The sequence below is a fragment of the Gigantopelta aegis genome, chromosome 7 (genome assembly GCF_016097555.1).
Source record: "Gigantopelta aegis isolate Gae_Host chromosome 7, Gae_host_genome, whole genome shotgun sequence".
NCBI lineage: Eukaryota > Metazoa > Mollusca > Gastropoda > Neomphalida > Peltospiridae > Gigantopelta > Gigantopelta aegis.
This window is the reverse complement of record NC_054705.1, coordinates 9113031-9137077: the sequence shown is the minus strand read 5'-3', so window position 1 is coordinate 9137077 and position 24047 is coordinate 9113031. Positions and strand designations below refer to the sequence as shown.

The 24047-nt window shown below is 38.8% G+C and overlaps 1 protein-coding gene across 3 annotated transcripts in view; it reads left to right on the top strand.

Moving 5' to 3' along the window:
• The first annotated feature begins 3315 nt into the window (after positions 1 to 3315).
• LOC121376989 (keratin, type I cytoskeletal 9-like) overlaps positions 3316 to 24047 on the top strand; it is a 33089-nt gene continuing 12357 nt past the window's right edge. The window contains exons 1-10 of one of the 3 annotated variants that reach the window (XM_041504811.1): positions 3316 to 3540; positions 3645 to 3732; positions 7474 to 7563; positions 10115 to 10167; positions 12705 to 12771; positions 13886 to 13935; positions 17319 to 17358; positions 18450 to 18713; positions 19222 to 19410; positions 23640 to 23776. In XM_041504811.1, coding sequence (XP_041360745.1) covers positions 7494 to 7563; positions 10115 to 10167; positions 12705 to 12771; positions 13886 to 13935; positions 17319 to 17358; positions 18450 to 18713; positions 19222 to 19410; positions 23640 to 23776 — 870 coding nt within the window. In that variant the 5' untranslated portion in view covers positions 3316 to 3540; positions 3645 to 3732; positions 7474 to 7493. The remainder of the gene's footprint in view (positions 3541 to 3644; positions 3733 to 7473; positions 7564 to 10114; positions 10168 to 12704; positions 12772 to 13885; positions 13936 to 17318; positions 17359 to 18449; positions 18714 to 19221; positions 19411 to 23639; positions 23777 to 24047) is intronic. The other 2 variants (XM_041504812.1, XM_041504813.1) reach the window with 2 other exon arrangements.

The window sequence follows — 24047 nt, the reverse complement described above, 5'->3', positions numbered from 1 at the left end:
TGACGTCACCGTGGCTTCTCCTATTCTGGATGTTTGACATCCAACAGCCGAAAATGAATTAAAGGGACATTACTGAGTTTGCTGCATTGTAAGATGTTTCCGACTAATAAAATATTTCTACGATTAAACTTATATATTAAATATATTTTATGGTTTAAAATATCAGTGTCTGCATATTCAATGTGTTTCTGGTCGTCTTTATATTTGTAAGAAGCCCAAACTGGATTTTGTCTTCAAATAATTTCGTACGTACGAAAAAAATAAAATATTTTGGAAATAAAATGAAATTTAACCTAGTACAAATATTAGAATGATCAGAAACACGTTTAATATACAGCCACTAATATTTTATGCAGAAAAATATATTTGATATGTAATTACAATCGTTAAAAAGTCTTTGTTAGTCGATAACATCTTAAAAAGTGCAGCAAACTCAGGAATGTCCCTTTAATTAATGTGGTGTCGTTAAACAAACCAACCTTTAAATTGTACGTGAATTACAACTAATATGTAGAATGACGCAAATACAGTGTGAAAAGCTTCAGGTCATCTCGTTGTGCGGGAATATCTCACTTTTTCCCGAATTTAAGGACTTGACAGAGGCGGATCTGGTGGGGGGGGGGGGGCAGGGGCCAGTTATAATTTTATTATATATTAATTTTCATATTTTTTTACGATCCCCTTCAAACCTCCCCCAAAGTTCCATTGGCATTCCACCTCATGTCATTGGGGTCCCCCTAAATGGATTATCTGGATCAGCCACTGCTTGATCTAGCACTTGATGAGAGGGCTAGGGGCGATTGCTCCCCACCCCCCACCCCTCCACCCGTCTCTGACACTTTTGAGAGAAAGAGACAGACACATGAAGAAATACTATGATAATATTCGCAAACATTTTTTCATCACAGAATTGTTCAAGAACGCCTGCCATGGACATACACCCCTCTAAAAAAAAAAAAAAACCCAACCCAGGTGCTATTTTGTAATATAAATTAATGCAATGTTAAGCATGTCACCGATTGTTTTATTTTAATCAGCTTCATTTAAACATTTTATGAACCAATCTAAATTTTGCGTCAATATTACCTTCAAGACATTACGCAACATTTTCTGTTTGGCTTTAACCATACGGGACATTTGCAAATTCAATAGTACCAAAACCAACCCTCGCCCGCTACCGACCCTGGTCGGGCTTCTTGTGCTCCCTTCTCCCACCCACCCAACTCTTTCCCTGCCCTGGACGGAGAAGCCGGTCTAGGTCGACACCTGCGCCCTTGACAAGCGTGTGCTACAACAGCTTGGTTTGATTGAGCAGGTTAACACCTATGACCTGACCTAACCTGATTGAAGAATGATAGCGTCACTGGAAAACAAGAGATGACTTCATTTAAAAAAAAATAATATATATATTCCCCTTTTTGTCGAGCAATATTCGGTCTGCTCCAGCTTGTATTGTCTACATATGTGACAGGCCTATTGCATACCGATTTCAAAGAACGTCGAAACATTTTGGCATAAAATCAGGGTTATGATCTTCAAGAACACCTGACGGCTAGGGTTCAAAAAGTTTTATGAAAGACATTTAGAGCCTATTTTCTGAAAGGTCGTAGGCCTATATATTTTTTTTTTTTTTTTTTTTTTTTTTTTTTTGGGGGGGGGGGGGGGAGTTCCACTTTTCTTTTCTAAGTCCCAAGTGCTTTCCTTTTTCTCCTATGAATTCCATTTCATTTCTTCCCGATGTGGCAGCTCGTCCTATCTTTCAACTTCTTTCGCAGTCTACCTCCACATCCCAGCCCTTGACTTTTCAAAAGCTACATGTGCTTGTCTCTTGTAGCTATCCGTGCCAGACACCTACCATTTTCCATCAGCTTTACATGTGGACAGTCTGACCACTTCGGAGAGTGTTCTGTGGTCACTTGTAACCACCTACTATACTCCCCTACTATCGACAGTCGTTAGTGCCGTGGGTCAGACCAGCTTTATTAGCGGCAGAGGACGATGATGCCAGGTGGGTGCAGGGAAATACACCCGTGGAGGAAGTTGAAACAAGTTAGCAATAGTGTGGACAGCTTAGAAGACAGAGCCGGGGGAAAATGACAGAAAAAAAGTGTTTTGTTTAACGACACCACTAGAGCACATTGATTTATTAATCATTGGCTATTGGATAGCAAACATTTGGTAATTCTGACATGTAATCTTCGAGGGGAAATCTACACTTTTTTCCATTAGGTCAGGTCATAGGGCTTAATGTGCATATTCAGAGCAAGCTTTTGTAGCACATGCCTGTCATGGGCACAGGTGTCGGCCCATGCCGGCTCCTCAGTCCAGAACAGAAAAAGGGTTTAGAGTGGGTGGGAGGAGGGATACTTTTTTTCATTAGTAGCTAGGGATACACTATTTTGATTTTGCACATCCTTTTTCATATTTGTGGTGAAAATCTTATACATAAATTGTATCGAATTTAGGAAATCAACAGCTGTATGGTCTCACCGCTTGGACATCTTTAGCAAATATCTCATATCATAATTATTTTCAACGCCATGCTCCATGGTTTTATACTGGGGTCCACCCACATTTATGGGTGACCACCCTCCCCCACCCCCAATCCCCCACTTCCGCGCAGACTAACAATGGGTTTTTTTTTTACAGTGCAAGGGTAGGCTATTTATATTGCAGTCCAAGGAAACTGCAGGTAGACCCCCACAGGCCCAGACCACTTGCGCTACACCCCTGCTGATTGTGATTCCTGGGAGCGGTCTCCACCTTGTCCAGACATTCTTGGGACTCTGACTTGTGTTGAGAATGAGATACGATTTTAAAACTGATAATACAGGCCCGTAGGAACAATATCTAGAGTGGGGGAACTCAGTAGTTGGGGGGGGGGGGGGGGGGGGGGGGGGGAGTAGTTAGTTTACAAGCCAGATTTTCATCTTTATTTATATACTCATAATTATATAGTGTAGAAAAAACACAAAACGTACACTGTTGTCATCGAGTGTGTTGGTGTATTGGGGGGGGGGGGGGGCACACACACTCCCGGATCCTACGGGTTTGTAATATGGTTTGGGGGACACGCACACTGTCTTCGAGTCGTGTTATTGTGCGACAAGCAAACGTAAATGATGATGTGGGGTTGGGGGAGTGGGGGAGAGGTGTGATTTAGGACCCCTCCCCCCAAAAAAAACCCACACACACCAAAACAACAACAACAAACCATTACGACATTATTTTATTGACTGGTATGAGACCATTTCACTGATGTGCTTCAATCAAATAAGGCCAAAAAACATAAAGAAGAAGAGAAATGGCTAAAGATACGTGTGGCCGGGTTATTTAAAACATTGGTTGAAAGTGCACTGTATTGCAGACGCGAGCCGGGTTAAAGGGTAAACAATGTTAGTTAACAAACACGCCAAACCAACACCACACGTTTAAAAGACACTACTTCAGGAATTTTTTTACACGTTCAACAAACTGAGAAAATTGATTGACTGTCAGTGTCTGGATCATTTTACCCAGCATGCAATAAACAACAAGGAAGTTAGTTACTTTCACTTTCATGTTTGCAATTCGTAGTTCTTATCGTTTCTGATTCTAAGAAAAAAAATGCAGTAACTGAGTAAGCAGTATTTTTGTGTTTATAGATCTGGTACCACAGCGACTCCCAGTTTTGACATCTTGAAAAAAAGAAAAATTGTTAGGGGCAGGTCACCAGGTGAAACATAATTTTAGGTGAGTTGACCAGATCAAATATTTTTTAAATCGGAAATGTGAATTTCACCATAGAATTATGGGGGAGGGATGTAGCCTACTTGCTTGGTGTGCAGAAATGGAAAATATTTCACTAGCCAACCGGACCAGAACCAACTAAAATTTACTAGCCTGCTAGTACTTCTACTAGTCCACCAGCCTATAGAACAATATATTATTGTTTTACAACATTATAATATACATTGTTATCACTTTAAATGATAGATAGATAGATTTGACCAAAACATTTTTAAGGACACTTGTTTGGCTACGTGATCGACATCTCATGGCAAATGAAATCAAGCCCCAAACCTTGATAGATAATAGATAACTCACTAAAAAAATTAATATTCTGGTAAAGACAAAGTTTTTCACATTTCTTTCTTGTGGTGTGTCACTTGAATTTTGTAAATCTATATGAAATTCATGTAGATTTACAAAATTCAAGTGACACACCGCAAGTATTGCGGAACACTTACTCAGGGTTTGGAGTCGGTATCTGGATTAAAAATCCCATGCCTCGACTGGGATCCGAACCCATTACCTACCAGCCTGTTGACCGATGGCCTAACCACGACACCACCGATGCCGGTGTGTTGTGTACGAAAAAAACAATTAACAAAATATTTACAACAGTTAACGTAGTGTCATTTAACAGTATTTTTAACAGCCTCTATTTTGTCCCATACTTGTATCACACAATAAAAGTTATATTTTATTTGAGCAATGAAAACATTTTTATTTTTTATGGATTCGGTAATGTCCGATTGAAAAACCCTCACTTATTTGGCGCCAAATTTATCCCGTGATCAGAACGGTCATTCTGTCTTTTGTTTCCACTAACTATCGTCTGATATTTTGTCCTCAATCGCAGATATAATTGGTTGTAACTGATGATTCTGTCATTTCTGTCATTCTGTTATTCAGCAGTTATTTATAAAATATTTTAAACTTTTTATTTTGGGGGGATATCACCGCTTATAAAAACAGCGGAAGTGGTAGTGCTTATTGTTAAAAATCATTTATCTTGGGTGCCAAATAATATATACACTGCCTTTACAAAAACAAAACTACTTTTTATCAGCTGGCGATAATATTTTATTACCACGATCGATTCACTCGATGAAGATGGAAATAACAAAAAATGTATCCGACATTAGGGGATCACTTTACAAACATCTTTATTGTTTTTTTCGTATATCTTGAAATCTTTATTAAAAATAATAATATTAAAACTTTGATCAGTTCAGCAAAACCGGAACTGCCCATGAATGTCAGACCGATAACATCTTCGGTTCATTTAAAAGACGAGTATTGCATATAAACTTTTTTGCACTTTCTTTTAGGCAAAATAAGGAGTATGTCTTTCCACAAATTCTACCAACACACAATATGGTAACCAAGCTCCCCCTTCTTTTTTTGTTTGTTTGAAGGGTGTGGTGCCGCGCAGCCGCCCTCCTTTAATTTTCACCCAGCGAGAACACTGCAATCTATTCAAAACACACAAGTATCATACTTTCAGCGTAAACAAGCCTCTTAAATTGTGCGCTTACGCAGTTTGGAACATGAGTAGTCTGTTGTCAATGCGGTACATATATTGGGTTTTCTTCATAATTCCAAACTGTTTCTTTGAGTACTAGTATCTTGGAATTCTGACATGGTTGATGTGAATTTGATGGAAATATTTTTTTACTGTCAGTCAGAAAAAGACAGATTGCCTGTCGGACTAGTACCTTCATTTTTTAACTTGTCCATCAGAATTTTTACTCTCATTTGACATGTGGGCGAGTACTTTCTACTCTTTGTTTTGTTTAACGACACCACTAGAGCACATTGATTTTTTATTAATTGGCTGTTGGATGTCAAACTGAATGATGAAACCCTCTTAATTTTTTGCACTAGTAGTAAGGGATCTTTTATATACACCATCCCACAGACAGGACAGCACATGCCACAGCCTTTGATATACATGTACCAGTCGTGGTGCACTGGCTGTAACGAGAAATAGCCCAATGGGCCCACCGGCTGGAATCGATCCCAGACCGACCACGCATCAAGCAAGCGCTTTACCACTGGGCTACGTCCCGCCCCTACTCTAGATTGGATTACTAAGCATTGAATTGAGATATTTATTTTAAGATTCTGAAATTCGCAGACATTAAAATGATCAGAAACACTTTGAATATGCAGACTCTGAAACTCAAAAATAATCGAGCAGTCTGCACACTGGATATCAAAGGAAACAAGGCTTGTTGTGTATACGAGAAAGCAACTGACAAAAAACTTCAGTAGCTTACAACAGTTACCGTAACATAATTTTAACAGTATCTATTTTGTCCTATACCTGTATCCATTTGTATGTTTGACACACACAATAAAAGTTATATTTTATTTGAGCAATGAAAACATTTTATTTTTTATTGATTCAGCGATCTCCGACTGAAAAACCACTTATTTGGCGCCAAATCTGTCACGTGATCAGAACAGTCATTCTGTCTTTTGTTTCCACTAACTGTCGTCTTGATATTTTGTTCTTAAATTGCAGATTTAATTGTTTGTAACAGACCTTGCTTTTTAAGGTGTGCGGGTGCGATTACGCTTGTACAGTGCATGCAATTTCAGTCTGCTGAGTGTGAAAAACAGCGTACGTCACACTACAAACGGCGCACGTAAAATAGATGGGTATATTTATTTCCACTGTTTACAAAAACTGACAGTTTTCATAGCTCATTTAGCTGATAGAAGGTCCTTTTATTAAAACAATAAAATTAAAAACATGGCAGTGGCTTCCATGCAGTCTTTAAACTGGTATTTCTCTTTGTTGAACAAATCGGGAAATACAGGTTTAGTAAACAATTTTGTAGAGGTACATGTACCAGTCAAAATCCAATCGGAGCTACATTGCCGATTTTATTTATTTTGGAGAGTGATTTTTCACTAGCCTTAGCATATTGAGGTCTGCGATTTTCCACTCGTCTATAATTTTCAAAAACCAAGGACTGTCGTAACTGATGTTTTCTTTCTGTCATTTTTGTCATTCTGTTTATTCAGCAATTCTTTATAACATATTATAAACTTTTAATTTTTGGGAGGATATCACTGCTTATAAAAACAGTGGAAGTGGTAGTGTTTAATTATCATTAAAATCATTTATCTTGGGTGCCAAATAATATATACTCTGCCTTTACAAAAACAAAACTACTTTTTATCAGCTGGCAATATCAAAGCAATCGATTAATTCGATGAAGATGGACATAATTTTTTTTTCTTTTCTATTCAACATTAGGGGAATACTTTACAAACATCTTTACCGTTTTTCATATATGTTGACATCTTTATGAAAATAATAATATTAAAACTTTGATTGGTTCAGCAAAACTGGAACTGCCCATGAATGTCAGACTGACAACACCTCCAGTTCAATTAAAAGATGAGTCGGCTTGTATATCGTATGAACTTTTTGGTACCAAATACTGAGAGGCAAAATAAGGCAAAATAAGGAGTATGTCTTTTCACCAAGTCGACCAAACACACAACGATATATGGTAACCAAGCTTTCCTTTTTTTCTTTTTTCTTTTGTTTTTTGAAAGGTGTGGTGCTGCGTGGCTGCCTTCCTTTAATTTTCACCCAGCGAAAACACTGCTAAGCATATTTAACATGTTTCAATGGCAGCAAACTTGGGACAGTCTTATTTAGTGCTACAGGTGAATTTTCTGCTTCAGATACAGAGTGAGAGAATATAATGTCTGGAAGAGAGAGAGAGAAACGCAGGTGTCTGGAAGTTCTTGGTTTGCCAAACTCTGCTTCAGAGGGTAAGTACCTGAGATCATTTTAAACACTGCTATGGATGGTAAGTACCTGAGATCATTTTAAACTCTGCTACGGAGGGTAAGTACAGACCAGCGTCACATAAAAGCCTGGACCCATATTCACAAAAAAGTGTAAAGTTACCTCTACGACTAGCACTTATGTCTGCCGTAGATTTATGTTTACGTGCAAGAAGCACCTTATTCTCAAAGACCATCATAAACGTAAATGTAACTTAGTTGCACGTAAATCTACGATTGTAACTCTCACTGAAGAAATTTAAAAAAAAAGCATTAGAAACGATGGCTTCCGGGTAAATAACAAATGTGCAAAACGCAATTTCTTTTGTCGTCTGCTAACAGTAACATCGCAAACGGCAAACCATGGCATTTTGGTATTGGTGAGGATGCGTATTTTAGTACGAAGTTTATATTAGGACATTCTTAAAAAGAAAAGATAACTCAATAAAAATGTGGCCGAGTCTAAAACATCCGTTCTATCACACACAAATTAATTTTTTTTTTTTTTAATAATAAACAAACAAAAATCTGTTCAACCCGTGGGCCTTCGCCATCGCGAACTGCTTCATTTATTGGAAATGCTGCCATTTTCTGCAAATAATAATAAATAACGGAGATAGTGCTTGATTTATTATATGTATATGACTTACTGCGTTAGTTTTATCTGGAGGCGGTCTTATATTTACGTCGAACTTTACACGTAACTTACGTTTACGTTGTTTTGTGAATAGCTCTTCAGTCGTAAATTTATGTTTATGTGTAAAACTAGACTTAAGCTATGTCTCCATGTGCGTGTGTGCGTATCTAAAAATTGGCTTCTATGTATTTAAATTGTGGTGTTTCCATGTGTATGTATGCGTATGCGTGAGCGTCTATGTAAAAAACCCACATACACACAGAATTTTTCTCTATGCTCACACAGTACGGACACATAAATTCAATAAAATTACATCATCAGTCAATTTCCCGCTAAATTTGAAGCTAACATTGTGTGCGTCTTTTCGTTATTTCAATCTTTTCAACACGAAAACCATTAAAGTGTCGAAAGTATTGGTGGACACACGTTTCATTTAGTAACAATTCAGCTACAAGATGATGCTATGCACCATATTCCTTCCTTTTTTGACAGATAAGATGAACCCACCACCGGTGCTTTCTTCTTCCCCTCTTTCTTAAAGTTGTGGCAGTTGTCAGTGCCAGTAACATGTCGTCAACATTTTTTCGGGCAGAAGGGCTAGAACTTTCCCCCTACTCATATTTCGGTGGCCACTTCCTCAATTTACACGTTGTGACGTCACACCAAAAAAATCTACGCATTCTTCTACGCACACATGGAGACAGTCATTACGCGTACACATACGTTCGCGCATACGCGCACATGGAGACATAGCTTTACGGTGTTTTGTGAATATCGGGCCTGGTAGGTTCAGGATTTGGCTGGGCTTGCCCCCCAGTAATGGCTGCCAACCAGTGGAAATTAAATGACAATGGACAAGGCCACTAAACCGACTTCTCTCTCATTAACCACGACGGGTATGGAAATGTATTGCAGAAACGTGTCTGAAAAAACACAATGGGATATGCAACCATTTATTTTATGAACATGATGAACTGTATACTTTTTTTGGGGGGTGGGGGTGGGGTGTACTTTTGACAACTAATATTCCATACCTCTGAGAATTTTAAATCTGCATCACCCATTTGTCGGTTATGCAGAAATAAATTTAAGTAACCCATTTCCTTTTACGTAACCAGTTATATCCAAGTAATAGGTGCTCCAAATTTTGCTTGAACAACAAACAGGTTATGCAAAATTATATTTGTACGAGTAATACACAAATGAAATGATTGCTCTCGCAATTTACAGAGACCTGATATTCTGTAATAAAAAGATTGGAATACTGCCACTACTGACATTACACTACCACTGGGAATCTGTGATTGTTTTGAATAATGAAATATATATATATATATAGACAGAGAATAACTAGTTAATAACGTCGGATATCTGCTTTATCCTGTGAAGGTAAGAATGGGAAATTTCTCATTCGGCCTGAACAGAATACAGCAGATATCCGACGTCATAAACTAGTTATTATCTTTATCCTGCAGACCATATAAATTAAGGGTAAAAGCTATTATTTCTGTTATTTCAGCCACATTGTGCAATGACCTAGATGTCAAATGATGTGTGATGTAGCTAAGTGTGTGACGTCTTATGAGTGACGTCAAAAGTCATAATCTGCTAGTATACATTTATTACTTTGCTTTATTCGGTCATCATAATCTGTCAATAGAAACAGTGGTTGCAGGATAAACATATGTATATGATCTTAACCATTTTTGTTGAATGACTTGTCAAATTTTTTAAGGACAAGTGGCAGGTTTTTTTTTACCTGGCTCTGCTAGCTGCCATTTTTTAAAGATTATTTTTAGATTAATTTTTAGATTAAATATATTGTAATTAATTCAGATTGGACTTGTATGTACAAAAGAAGTGTTAATTAATCACTTTCTGTTTGTTGTATTCCTGCAGATGACATTAAGAAGACGTACAGATCACTTGCCAGACAACATCACCCAGATAAGGTGTGTATGTGTACCGCACGTACAACAGAACATTACTGGCTATTTGCATAACTGTTTTCCTTGTGCAGAGAACATGTTCAAATTTGATACACCACAGTGGAAGAGATACCCATGGACTATTTTCCATAAACCCTGGGCTCGAACTTAACGATGGTACCAGTGGCAATTTTCCATAAACCCTGGGCCTGAACTTAATGATGGTACAGATGGCAATTTTCCATAAACCCTAGGTTCAAACTTAATGATGGTACCAATGACAGTTTTCCATAAACCCTGGGTCCGAACTTAACGATGGCACTGATGGCAATTTTCCATAAACCCTGGGCTCAAACTTAACGATGGCACTGATGGCAGTTTTCCATAAACACTGATGGCAGTTTTCCATAAACCCTGATGGCAGTTTTCCATAAACCCTGATGGCAGTTTTCCATAAACCCTGGGCTCAAACTTAACGATGGCACTGATGGCAGTTTTCCATAGACCCTGGGCTCAAACATAATGATGGCACTGATGGCAGTTTTCCATAAACCCTGGGCTCAAACTTAACGATGACACTGATGGCAGTTTTCCATAAACCCTGGGCTCAAACTTAATGATGGCAATGATGGCACTGATGGCAGTTACCGTCATCGAGATATAAATTGCCATGGGTCAGAAGCATTACTGCCGTCGGTAAAACTCCTCAATGACAGCAAAGTTAATATATTTGGTGTACATTATCTGCCAGTATTTGACATTTAAAACATGCAACAGGATAACCTTTTAGTTCTATGGTATTTATTTTCTGCAAAAGTAACTTAAAAAATATTGCCATAGGCAGGCTCAAAATTGCTGGCGTCGTGCCATTTCAATCTACAGCAATTAAAAACAAAATACTATGGGTGACAAATTCTTAAAGGTAGGGTCAACTCAAACAAGAGCCTTGTGTGTTGGAAAGATGCATACCCGGACCACCAACACATACTGACACTTTAGCAAATGAAAAACGCGTAATTTTAGAGTTAATAAAAAACCATGATTATTCCTGCTAACTGGGGGCAGCCATTTTGTTTTGTTTTTGTGACGTCCGGTGGTATAGCTTGGGGCGAAGTGACGTCAGCTCCTGACCATCTCCTGTATGTACAGTGTAAACAAAAGCAGTAATTTTCGATAATCTTTGATCAACCTGTCTTGTAAAACAGCATAAATGACATAATAATGTAATAAACGGTTTTACTAAATATATTTCAAGTTGCATTAATGGAACAAAATAGGGTTATAGTATTTTTCTCTGTGAAATAATCCAAAGGAAAAATGTACACTATTAGGCCTATTGATATGCTATGTTGGAGCAAAAACGACAACCCACGATAGTTTTCTTTTCTTTGGGACTACGTAATTGGTCAGTTCTGTGGTTTTAAATGGAAAAGTCTATTTAATCAATAGTTTTACAGAACTATTTACAGTAATAAACCATGTCCATTACCATTTTAGGGGCGACAGGTAATATTCCACAATACCAGTATGTATTTTTGTGTCTAAACAGCATCAATTAATTGGCTCGTCTGGTTACTAATCAAATACACACCTGCCAATCAGGAATCACAGGTAGAAGCAACTAACAGCATAGACCAATTAACTAAGAAAACACCCCGTGTATCGTTTCAGTACGTAGGTTAATGCTTGGACAAAATGTTGTTAATTACTTCGACTTGTTGTATAGCCACTTTGACAATGGTATTTTATTTTGTATTGAAAAATGATATCTATAGTGCTGGATATACTTATTGCTGGCATACTGGGATGTGTATTATTACAGAACATTGCAATGTATGACTATTTATCATCCCTCAAAAACCAGGTAGATTGTGTTTCTCTAGTTCTAAGGCTCATTCCTGACGTTACGCGTTAAGTATTACGTAACCACCAGCTCGCCAGAGGCGTACTCACTGAGATGGTACAAATGGCTGCGCCCATTATATATAATAGCTGTCACATTTAACCGTTTTATTAATTAACTATACGATTATACTTGTTGATATTAAGCAATAATGTGCATTATATATCGTTGAATATGCATACCAGGCCAAATGCCTTAATTGTCCTTTCCTTTAAGTTCGATCACTGTAAACCACAAAGTGAGTTACTCTAGAGAGGTCATGACCTCTTATTGGCTGATTGAAAGCTATCATAGTGGATGACTCCATGTAGAATTTCTAAAATCTCTGCAAATTGTTCTTTCAATTCATACTTGACAAAAAAAAGGGAAAAAGACTTGTGGTCAATTCATATAATTAATATAATTAAATTTAGTCAGTAATGTAATAAAATACTTGTTTGAATAATTTTGCCAAGCCTTGATTATGTTTATGGTATTGTTTGTGTAAACTTCATTGAGAAATCTGTTGTAAGAAAGCCAAGTTTCATTGATAAATCACATGACTATCAAATGACGTCATCTTCCTTGGTCTCAGCTCTGTTCATTCCCATGCTTCGCTTAATTTTCTTTTGGAAGTAATTGTCCTATTTTTGTTCTGTAATTTTATTATAACTTTCAGAATGATGGGGAAGATGCCACCCAGAGATTCCAGGAAATCAGTTATGCCTATAAGTATTTAATTGAAGGTAAATAGATTTTGTTAGTGCTTTACGTTTTATTACTAAGTGTAACAACAGCAAACAGGCAGGTATCTAGCTCAGTTCAAGGGCAGGACTTGGTCAGTGGTAAAGTGTTCTCATGATGCGCGGTCTGTTTAGGATCGATCCACATCAGTTGGGGCCATTGGGCTATTTATCGTTCCAGCCAGTGCACCACAACTGGTATATCAAAGGCTGTGCATGGTATGTGCTATCCTGTCTATGAGATGGTGCATATAAAAGATCCTTAGCTACTTATGGGGAAATGTAGCAGGTTTCCTCTCTAAGACTATATGTCAAAATTACCCAAATTTAATGTTTAACATCCAATAGCTGATGATTGACTTGACTAGGTATTTTACGTGTCCATATACCTCTATGGTTTCGAACACGCCACTGATGATTAATAAATCAATGTGCTCTAGTGGTGGTGTTAAACAGAACAAAAAACCCCAAAAGGTCAGTTGGTAGAGCACTCGCCTGAGTTGCTTGTGTCATAGGAACAGACCATCTCATTGAAACCATTCTCTGATTGGTGTTTTCCCCCATCCCAACCAGTGCACCACAACAGGTATATCAAAGGCTGTGGTGTGTGCTGTTCTGTCTGCGGGAATGTAACGTAGTTGGTTTCCTTTGATTACATTATTTATTAGCATCAAATTGTGAAATACATGTAAGTAGTCACTTGCTGAAATATATATTTGCACTTTTCAAGGATTCCAGTGATAAAATATTGTATGAATCCAAGTGAATTTTGGTTAAATTTGAAAATAAATTCAGTGAATATTTATAGTGGTTCTTCATTCACAAGAAACCCTTTCATATCATGTTAAACAAATATTTACAAAAATGAGGAATTAGTTTTTACTGAATTTCATGATTATATTACAGCCCACCACCACCCCCCCCACCCCCGGGTTTGTTGAAAATCACCTTCGTCTACCAGCAGCCTATCAAATAAACCAGCCTAAACTAATTTGACATAATACGAATATTGAAAGTTGTAGAATGTCATCAAATAAACTGTCCCAGATACCAATAACTTGAACTGGCTTGAAGAAATATCTTCTTGTAGTTCTATATTTGTGCTTACTGTTCACAGGTCCACCTAACACGGGTCACCATGGAGATAGCTTTGAATGTGGTATTCCGGTAAGTACCTGCACATTTCATAAATAAGACTAGGTTTAAAAACAATATGTATATATACAACTGTATATATGTATGTATGTATGTATGTATGTGTGTGTGTGTGTGTATATATATAATATATATATATATATATATATATATATATATATATATATATATATATATATATACTCTTCAAAAAAAGAAACGCAAAAGGGTACAAATGGGTTATAACTCCGATTTTATGTTTCCTACCGGTTCATGCTTTGTGAATATAAGGTCATTGCATGTCCCAAACACATTCCCACGGTTACATTCGATAAAACGCAGCTACTGTACAATAAAGTTCCAAAATGTGAATATTCGCAAAAACGCAGCCACGTGCAAACCATGTCACTACTGCACGTGCGTTGTCTGCACGTGCAACATGAACACCGACAGTATAAAAGTGCAGGGTGTTCGCTTGCCTGGCCTCTGTATCTGGCCGACAGTTGACAATCCAGGACATGCCACGTCTCAGTGAACCGCAGAGAAACAATGCCATCGGCCGACTAGACGCAGGCGAATCCAGAACGGCCGTTGCCAGGGCATTCCATGTGTCCCCAAGCACCATCTCCAGACTGTGGGACCGTTACCAGCAACATGGATCAACACGTGACCTCCCTAGATCCGGTCGACCACGGGTCACTACCCCCGGGCAGGACCGCTACATCCGGGTACGCCACCTTCGGGAACGATTGACTACTGCCACCTCCACAGCCGCAGCAATACCAGGTTTGCGCAGGATATCCGACCAGACTGTACGGAACCGCCTACGTGAGGTAGGAATTCGTGCCAGACGTCCAGTTCGAGGTGTCATCTTAACACCACAACACCGTCGACTCCGACTGCAGTGGTGCCAGATTCATCGACAATGGCCTCAACTGCGATGGAGACAGGTGTGGTTCAGTGACGAGTCCCGATTTCTGCTCCGACGTCATGATGGAAGATGTCGCGTGTATAGGCGTCGTGGTGAACGTTATGCGGCAAACTGCGTGCAGGAAGTGGACAGATTCGGCGGGGGTAGTGTCATGGTGTGGGCAGCCATCTCACACACTGGCAGAACTGACCTGGTCCACGTGCAGGGCAACCTGAATGCACAGGGCTACATTGACCAGATCCTCCGGCCACACATCGTTCCAGTTATGGCCAACGCCAACGCAGTGTTCCAACATGACAACGCCAGGCCTCACACAGCACGTCTCACAACGGCTTTCCTACAGAACAACAACATTAATGTCCTTCCTTGGCCATCGATATCACCGGATTTGAACCCAATTGAGCATCTATGGGACGAGTTGGACCGACAGCGACAACCACAGCCCCAGGCCCTGCCCGAGCTGGCAGCAGCCTTGCAGGCCGAGTGGGCCACCATCCCCCGGGACGTCTGGTTGCTTCAATGGGCAGGCGGTGCCAGGCAGTTGTCAACACACGCGGAGGCCACACCCGGTATTGACTCCAGATGACCTTGACCTTGGTGGTGTGTCCTATCACTTACTCACAATGGACTAGAGTGAATTGTGAACAATCCTGCAACATTTGGTAATTATCGGACTCACCATTCAATAATTAAATCAATTCTCCAAATGTTACGACAATGTGGTTTTGCGTTTCTTCTTTTGAAGAGTATATATATCAGGGTTTTTAGATTATGGTAGCCCCACTCCCATGGCTAATGATATTCAATGGGCTAGTAAATAACTACTATTGCCATTCCCAATTGCTAGTGAATTTGTTTTGATCAAATGTTGCAGTTAAGTCTGTTTTGTAACTATGAGTATCCTACCCCCACCCCAACACCCCAATGTTAGTGTTATTAAGCTCTTTAGCTGACATATCTGATTATTACTATTATTTAGTAAAATTGTATTAATTTAAAGTACTAGGGCTAGTGAATTTTTAATTGGGGCTAGTGGATTTGATCAAAATTCTAGAAGCCCTGTGTGTGTGTGTGTGTGTGTGTATATATAGTGAAACCTGTTAAAATTGGATCATGCTGGGGACCTAACGTTTATCCAATTTAGACAGGATCCGTTTTTTAGATAGTCTCGTTTTAGAGTTTAGAATATTTGGGACAATAAATCTTGGCCGGTTTTAACCCGATTCCAGTTTGTTCAGAGTCCAGTGTAGACAGGTTTTACTGTATATATATTTTATTTAGTAAGTTTATCAAAGAACTAAAAATTAGATTATAGCAACCTTCTCTTTATGAAATCTCTAGCTTGGTATGCAATCATTTAAAAAAAAGAATTAAACCGGGGCATTTTTCCTCAAGAAATGGCATTGATTGGTAAATTTCATACTAGCTCGATTGATATTTACTTAAAATTAGAAAGTGTTTTATGATTATTTTAAATTACCAATTCCGATTGGTGGTTATTTTAAAATACCATTAGGCTAGGTAGTTTTTTTAATTCTTATTATTTTTTTTATGTTTTTTAAATTTGTACAGTAGTATTACACTTAATTAAGTCAGTATTATTTTTATTTATATACACTCAAAGGCAAAAGTTATTGTGACATGGATTGTTTGGAGTAATAAATTTGTGAATGGATTTATGGATGTAAACCAGAAAAAATGTGCATGAAACAGCTCAAAGAAATGCAACCAAGCAGTTGTTGCAGCGATTGCATGCTTTGTGCAAGAAACATGGAGTATTCGGGAGAAATACTGTCCAGTGTTCACCATAAAAGGCCAGACATTCAGTCGCAAATCATTGCCACTTTGTGCAGCCTTCAGAAGTTCAGAAGTCAGAATACACCATTAGTTAACTGTTTGATGCAATTTCGTCATGCCACGCCTCAGTGAAAATGACAGATGGCGAGTCATAGGGATGCTTGAATCTGGGACCTTGCAGCATGACGTCGCACGTCAATCCAACATCCACAGAAACACCATATGGCACTTATGGAAACTATATCAACAAAACAACCAGGTCAGGGACCATCCCCGTAGCGGCCGACCACCCGTGACAATCCCTCGCCAAAATACATGGAACCAAACCACGCATCTGCGTAACAGGTTCTAGCCAGCAACTCTCACAGCCCGTACCATTCCTTTCTCCAGCGTTTAGTGGCCTCAATGAGACGACGGTGCCAGGCCTGTATCAATGCTCAAGGTGGACACACTCGCTACTGACTGTGTGAACTTCGCTCTGGACCCCCTCTAGTGATGTGGCTCATTTGCATGTACAGGTGCGCCCTTTTCATGGACTATTGCTCGTTTCCATACCTTCGGACATTTCTCTTTCCATGTTATAACGTTTCATACACGGCAGTAAAAACTCTTCATCAATTATCTTTGTCGTTTGTGTGTCACAGTAACTTTTGCCTTTTAGTATATTTACATATTGATTGATTTACAGGTTGAGATCTTGATTCGACTCTTTCCATGGCTGTTTACTGGTAAGTCCATATTTCCACTATTCAGCACATAACAATGATTGAGCCATTCTAGTTCTTGAAATGGCCTTAGTAAAATATATTTTCAATATTCAGAGCGAGGGCAAGATGTAGCCCCATGGTAAATTGATCGCTTGATATCAAAGGCCATGGTATGTGCTATCCTGTTGGTGGGATGGTGCATATAAAAGATCCCTTGCTACTAATGGAAAAATGTATTGTGTTTCCTATCTAGGACTATATGTCAAAATTACCAAATGTTTGACATCCAATAGCTGATGATTAATAAATTATTGTGCTCTAGTGGTGTTGTTAAACAAAACAGAATTTTTGTCAAATATATTTTTGCTATTCAGCATATAACACGCGGGCCTTCATGTGATTCATTATGCGAGTCAATGATTTTGCCATTCTCATTTTTACTAATGGCCTTGGTGAATATCGTTTCACTATTCAGCACAATGATTTTGCCATTCTCGTTTTTACTAATGGCCTTGGTGAATATCGTTTCACTATTCAGCACAATGATATTGCCATTCTCGTTTTTACTAATGGCCTTGGTGAATATCGTTTCACTATTCAGCACAATGATTTTGCCATTCTCGTTTTTACTAATGGCCTTGGTGAATATCTTTCCACTATTCAGCACATAATGATTTTGCCAATCTAGTTTTAACAAATGACTGTTAAGTTAGTAATATATCTTTATATTCACTGAGTTAATATAATAATAATCATACGAAGAACATGTGTAATAAGTGTAATGATGTAATTTCGGCAAGAGACGTCATAACATACCCAGTCTTACATGAGTAGCTCAGACTGTGCATGTGGAATATGACGTCATTTCGTCGTCTCCTTCTAGTTGTGGCTGAAACCTTTTGAGACGGTCCTTGTTATTCATAATAAAATACCAATAATAATATGGATAATAAAGAAAGTATTATACTCGCATGTGAGTCGTACTGATTTTACGAAACTCGTGTCAGGATTCATGTATTGCCCTCGCTCTCGCACGGTCAATACAAAAATCCTGACACTCATTTCGTAATATCTCGTTTAATAATCTTTATATATTTGCACTGCTCCACCAGGTCGAACGATGTTCAATCCTTTTGAGCGGCCGCGATTCCGCCCGTCTCCGTTCTTCATGTACGACAGTTCCGATGACGATGACGAGTATTACGAGTTCTGTTTCCATGACAACGGTGATGATAACAGCGACAGCGACTGTCGCCCGCGGGAACGGGCATACACACCAAGCAACACGGCGGGCAATAAAAACGTGAATGCCAAGAAAGAGAGAAGGAGGGAGAAAAAGAAGCGGTATGAAGAACGAAGGAAACAAGCGAAGAAAGGTAGGATCGCCCTCGCCCCCCCCCCCCCCCCCCACCGAAATTGGTGCTTAAGGGTTTAGTGTCACTCCACCCCATACCATCCTGACCCCAATATATCTTTAGCTGTGACCATTGGATCCAAACCCTTAGAAACGTATTACCAGAATATTTGTTATTTCAGATTTAATTTTCAGGTTCTGAAGATGATATTTTCTACACAGCTGATAAAAAGTATACATTGGTGCTTTCCACTGGCTTTGAAAATCTGAAATGTCTGTAAATCTGTAAATAAAATTGAAGTTGTTTTTAAAGATAAAAAACAACAACCACAAACAAACTTCCAATCAGGGGAAAAGGTAGTTGAATGCATGTCAAATGGGTAACAAAAACAAAATTGACTGGAAATGTTTCGGGTTTATTTTTTCAAATTTCAAATAATTCATCTAACCAAGCAATTAATTACTAAGTTACGAAACTGATTGTCCCAAGTTTTGATTTTGATATTTTGATGATACTATTTTTTACACAGCTGATAGCAGTCAGCCAACAGGTGCTGCTCGGAACACCAGTGAAAGTAGGAAAGATTTCAAATCGGAATCGGCAGGCATCAAGTCGGAAGGAAAAGAAAACTGTTTCCCTTCTGAAAGTGCCAGACAAAAGAGCACTGCCGATAAAGAACAGTCTGAATGTAATGCGTCGGCCAAAACTAAAACACAAGGTACAATACACGATGCAACAACAATGTTACCTAGCAACCCATAGGTGTGTGGGGGGGGGGGGGGGGGACGTATCCCAGTGGTAAAGTGCTCATGATGCATGGTCGGTTTAGGATTGATCCCCGTTAGTGGCCCCATAGGGCTATTTTTCGTTCCAGCCAGTGCTTCACAACTGGTGTAACAAAGACCGTGGTATGTACTACCCTGTCTGTGGGATGGTGTATATAAAAGATCCCTTGCTGCTAATCGAAAAGAGTAGCCCATGAAGTGGTGACAGCGGGTTTCCTCTCTATATATCTGTGTCATCCGTAACCATTTGTCTGTCGCCATATAACTGTAAATAAAATGTGTTGAGTGCATTGTTAAATTAAATATTTCCTTCCTTCCTTCCCATAGGTGGTTTCGAAAAGTCACTAATTACCTCAACTCATAGAACTGCAGGCCCGTTGGAACCATTTGTTTGCTTTGTCCTACTCTGTATAAATGAAGATAAAAGTATGGCTTGTACCCCCTCCATTAGAGATTGTCCCCCGCTTCACTCCAGATATCATTCCTACGGACCTGGGGCCAGTTTCACAAAACATTGTAAACATACTTTTGCACATAAATATGAATGTATGACTAAACCACAATTCATTTCACTATTAACAGTACAATCAGTATAGTTTGAAGTACACATATTTCATATTCTTTCAATCTCAAAATACTCCATCTTCCGTAATGATGTGATTTTTCTACGTGAAATAGATGCCAAACACATGTAAACGTATCACCGGTATAACTGCTAGTTGCAGACGCAGCCCAGTGATAAAAGCGCTCGCTTGATGTGCAGTCGGTTTGGAATCGATCCCAATCGGTGGGCCCATTGGGCTATTTCTCGCTCCAGCCAGTACACCACGACTGGTACATCAAAGGCCGTGGTATGTGCTATCCTGTCTATGGGATGGTGCATATAAAAGATCCCTTGCTGTTAATCGAAAAGAGTAGTTCATGAAGTGTTGACAGCGGGTTGCTTCCCTTAATATTTGTGTGGTCCTTAACCGTATGTCCGATGCCATATAACCGTAAATAAAATGTGTTGAGTGCGTCGTTAAATAAAACATTTCTTTCCTGAACTGTCAGTTGTTGGTTCAGCTAATTCCTTTGTTAACCTTTTACTCCATCATACCATCTCCCACAGACAATTGGTGTCATCTACATATATACTGAACAAAATAAGAAACTTCCGCTAACTTTGCTTGAACATAACTTGATGAAAACAAACTGGGGGAATAATTGTTATATATGCGTTTAAAGAGTGTTCCATGATGCATCGTTTGGTGCAAAAATCATGGCCATAGGTTAACAGAAACTGGGAGAAATTTTGACCAAGTGTGGTAGGGGTTAAAAATAAAAACACCCACTTAATAACTGGTATGACCACCTCTTGAATTGACCACTGCAGTGCATCGCAGGTGCATAGAATTGACTAAAGTGTTGATTTCTGCCTGTGGAATATTGTTCCATTCCTGAATGAGTGCTTGACGAAGTTCGTTGACGTTAGCTGGTGGGTTGGGACGACGCCTCAATCGTCTGTCCAGACTATCCCAGGCATGCTCGATGGGGTTGAGATCAGGACTTTTAGTGGGCCAGTCATCAATGAAATCAATGTTATTTGTCCTAAGAAAATTGACAGTGTGCTGTATGAGAGGTGGCATTATCATGCTGAAAAATCGAGATGTTGGCGTTGTTATGGAACAGAGGAATGACGTGATGAGCGAGAATGTCATCGCGGTAACGTTGAGCATTTAAATTGCCATCAATGACGACTAGTGGTGAACGATAACCATGGGCAATGGCTGCCCAGACCATGACAGAACCCCCACCCCCGAAACGATCTCGTTCAAGAACACAACAGTCAGCATAGCGTTCATTTCTCCAACGGTAGACGCGCACCCTGCCATCACCACGTTGTAAAGAAAATCAGGATTCATCCGAAAAAAGAACAGTATTCCAGCGTCGCCGTATCCAACGAGTGTGTACACGTGCCCAATTAAGACGATTTAGACGATGACGTTGCGTTAAAACGCATCTGACGTAAGGACGTCGTGCATGTAAACCATTCTCCCGCAGACGATTACGAACAGTTTGCCCACTGATTCGGTTATTGTGAAGCCCAGGTGTGTTAGCAGCAGTGGCAGTTTGGAATCGATTGCGCAAATGCGTGTTCATGATATAGTGGTCTTGACTACGTGTTGTAATACGCGGACGTCCACGAGGTGGCAAGTCGTTGGTGCTTCCTGTCATTCGAAATCTTACGCGAAGATTTCGTATCGCTCGACTAGAACTCCCAACATGCCTTGCAACGTCTTCTGTCGACATGCCAGCATCAAGCATGCCAATCGCCCGTTCGCGTAAATTATTGGGTATTCTTGGCATACTAAAAATGCTACAATGTAAAAAACGTTAATTTTTTTTTTTTTTTTTGAAGCGTTTTCGTTCACTTGACAACAATGTCAGTAATACAAGTAAAAAAAATTGACTGAATACTACACGGGACATGTCGAACCATGCATGCATGTGCAAATTGAATTTCACGTTGTCGACGATTAACAGTGCAAAAATAATTGATAAAATTCATGAATCCTGATAATACAGCTCACGGCTAATACTTCCTATATACTTTTATTACACAATGAATTCTTTTAACACAACAAATACTATATGTACAAATCGGAAGTTTCTTTTTTTGTTCAGTATATGTGTAAATGACTTTATTAGGGTTAACAATTCTTGCCTGGTTGACAAAGGTCAACTGCATTTTAAAAAGATAGCCATCGGTTTTATCAGTTTTTTACTTCAGCATCTGCTTCCACTCATGTAGTCTGTTGTTCAATCTAATTAAAATTAGCTCCACTATTACATGTGGATCTAACACCAGCCAGTTGGAGCTCATGTCCACCAATCAAAACCTTACTTGCAGAATCCTGCCAGTGATTTAAAACTAACAACACTGCGTAGTCCCCAATGTCCAGGTAACATTTCGTCTGTAAATAATAATTTAAATATTGACCAATCACATTTCGCCTTTTATAACGTTATTTGGGAGCATACAAATTCTAAAAATATCGGGCGAGTCTATTTTAGTGGCCGCATTACAGCGAACCATACCAATACGTACGGGGTGGGTTATCAGTCTTCAATTTTACATTAACAATTATTTATTTATTCATAAAAAAAAAAAACTAAATCAGTCTTCAGTTTTACATTACAAATTATTTATTTTATAAAATAAAACAAGTTTTAAGGCATTCGTAATTCACATGAAACATGTCGTGTACCCTCAGGATAATTCGGAATGTTTTCAAATTATTTTTAAATCACTGGCAGGATTCTGCAAGTAAGGTTTTGATTGGTGGACATGAGCTCCAACTGGCTGGTGTTAGATCCACATGTAATAGTGGAGCTAATTTTAATTAGATTGTCTGTTGTTCATCAAATTCGATTGTATTGAAGTTAGTCCGCAGCCATCAACTTAAAAAACATTCATACTAAAAAATTTAAATGTGATTTAACTCTATTCTGTTTCTTTGTAATTTGTACATTCCTTCATTCAGTACAATGTGCTAAATCTGTACATTCCTTCATTCAGTACAATGTGCTAAATCTGTACATTCCTTCATTCAGTACAATGTGCTAAATCTGTACATTCCTTCATTCAGTACAATGTGCTAAATCTGTACATTCCTTCATTCAGTACAATGTGCTAAATCTGTACATTCCTTCATTCAGTACAATGTGCTAAATCTGTACATTCCTTCATTCAGTACAATGTGCTAAATCTGTACATTCCTTCATTCAGTACAATATGTTAAATTCTCAAGACGTTATTATTTTAGGGGCTGGACTTAGCCCAGTGGTAAAGCTCTCGCTTGATGCGCAGTTGGTCTGGGATCAATCCCCGTCGGTGGGCTCATTGGGCTATTTCTCGTGCCAGCCAGTGCACCATGGTATATCGAAGGCCGTGGTATATACAACCCTGTCTTTGGGATGGTGCATATAAAAGATCCCTTGCTGCTAATCGAAAAGAGTAGCCCACGGAGTGGCGACAGCGGGTTTCCTCTCTCAATATCTGTGGTCCTTAACCATATGTCTGACGCCATATAACCATAAATAAAATGTGTTGAATGCGTCGTTAAATAAAACATTTCTTTCTTTCTTTCTTTTTTATTATTTTAATTCATTTATACAGATGAGAAGCCTAATGAACAGGACGACAAAACCCAGGCCCAGAACTCTTCCAAACCAACTGAAGGAAAGAAAAATGTTGCTGAGACTATAGCTTCATCTTGGAGTAATGCGTCTCAGAATATGTCGGAAAAGATTCAGGTTACAATATTAACATTTTACAATAATAACGTTTTAGCAATATTTTTTATGGTATTGATATTTTTGTCTTAATCATACTATGTATCAGGGGTGGGAATTCTCCTCAGATCAGCTGTTTTCCTCTCATGGAACATTGCGTTTCTTAGCATTTTAATTATTTTTGCCTCCAAAACGTGTCAGATGGCACAGATTTTAACCTTGGGTTTCAAGAATTTCCCAGACCTTCACCAATTCCCACCCCTGTTTATGGTATCGATATTTTTGTCATAAT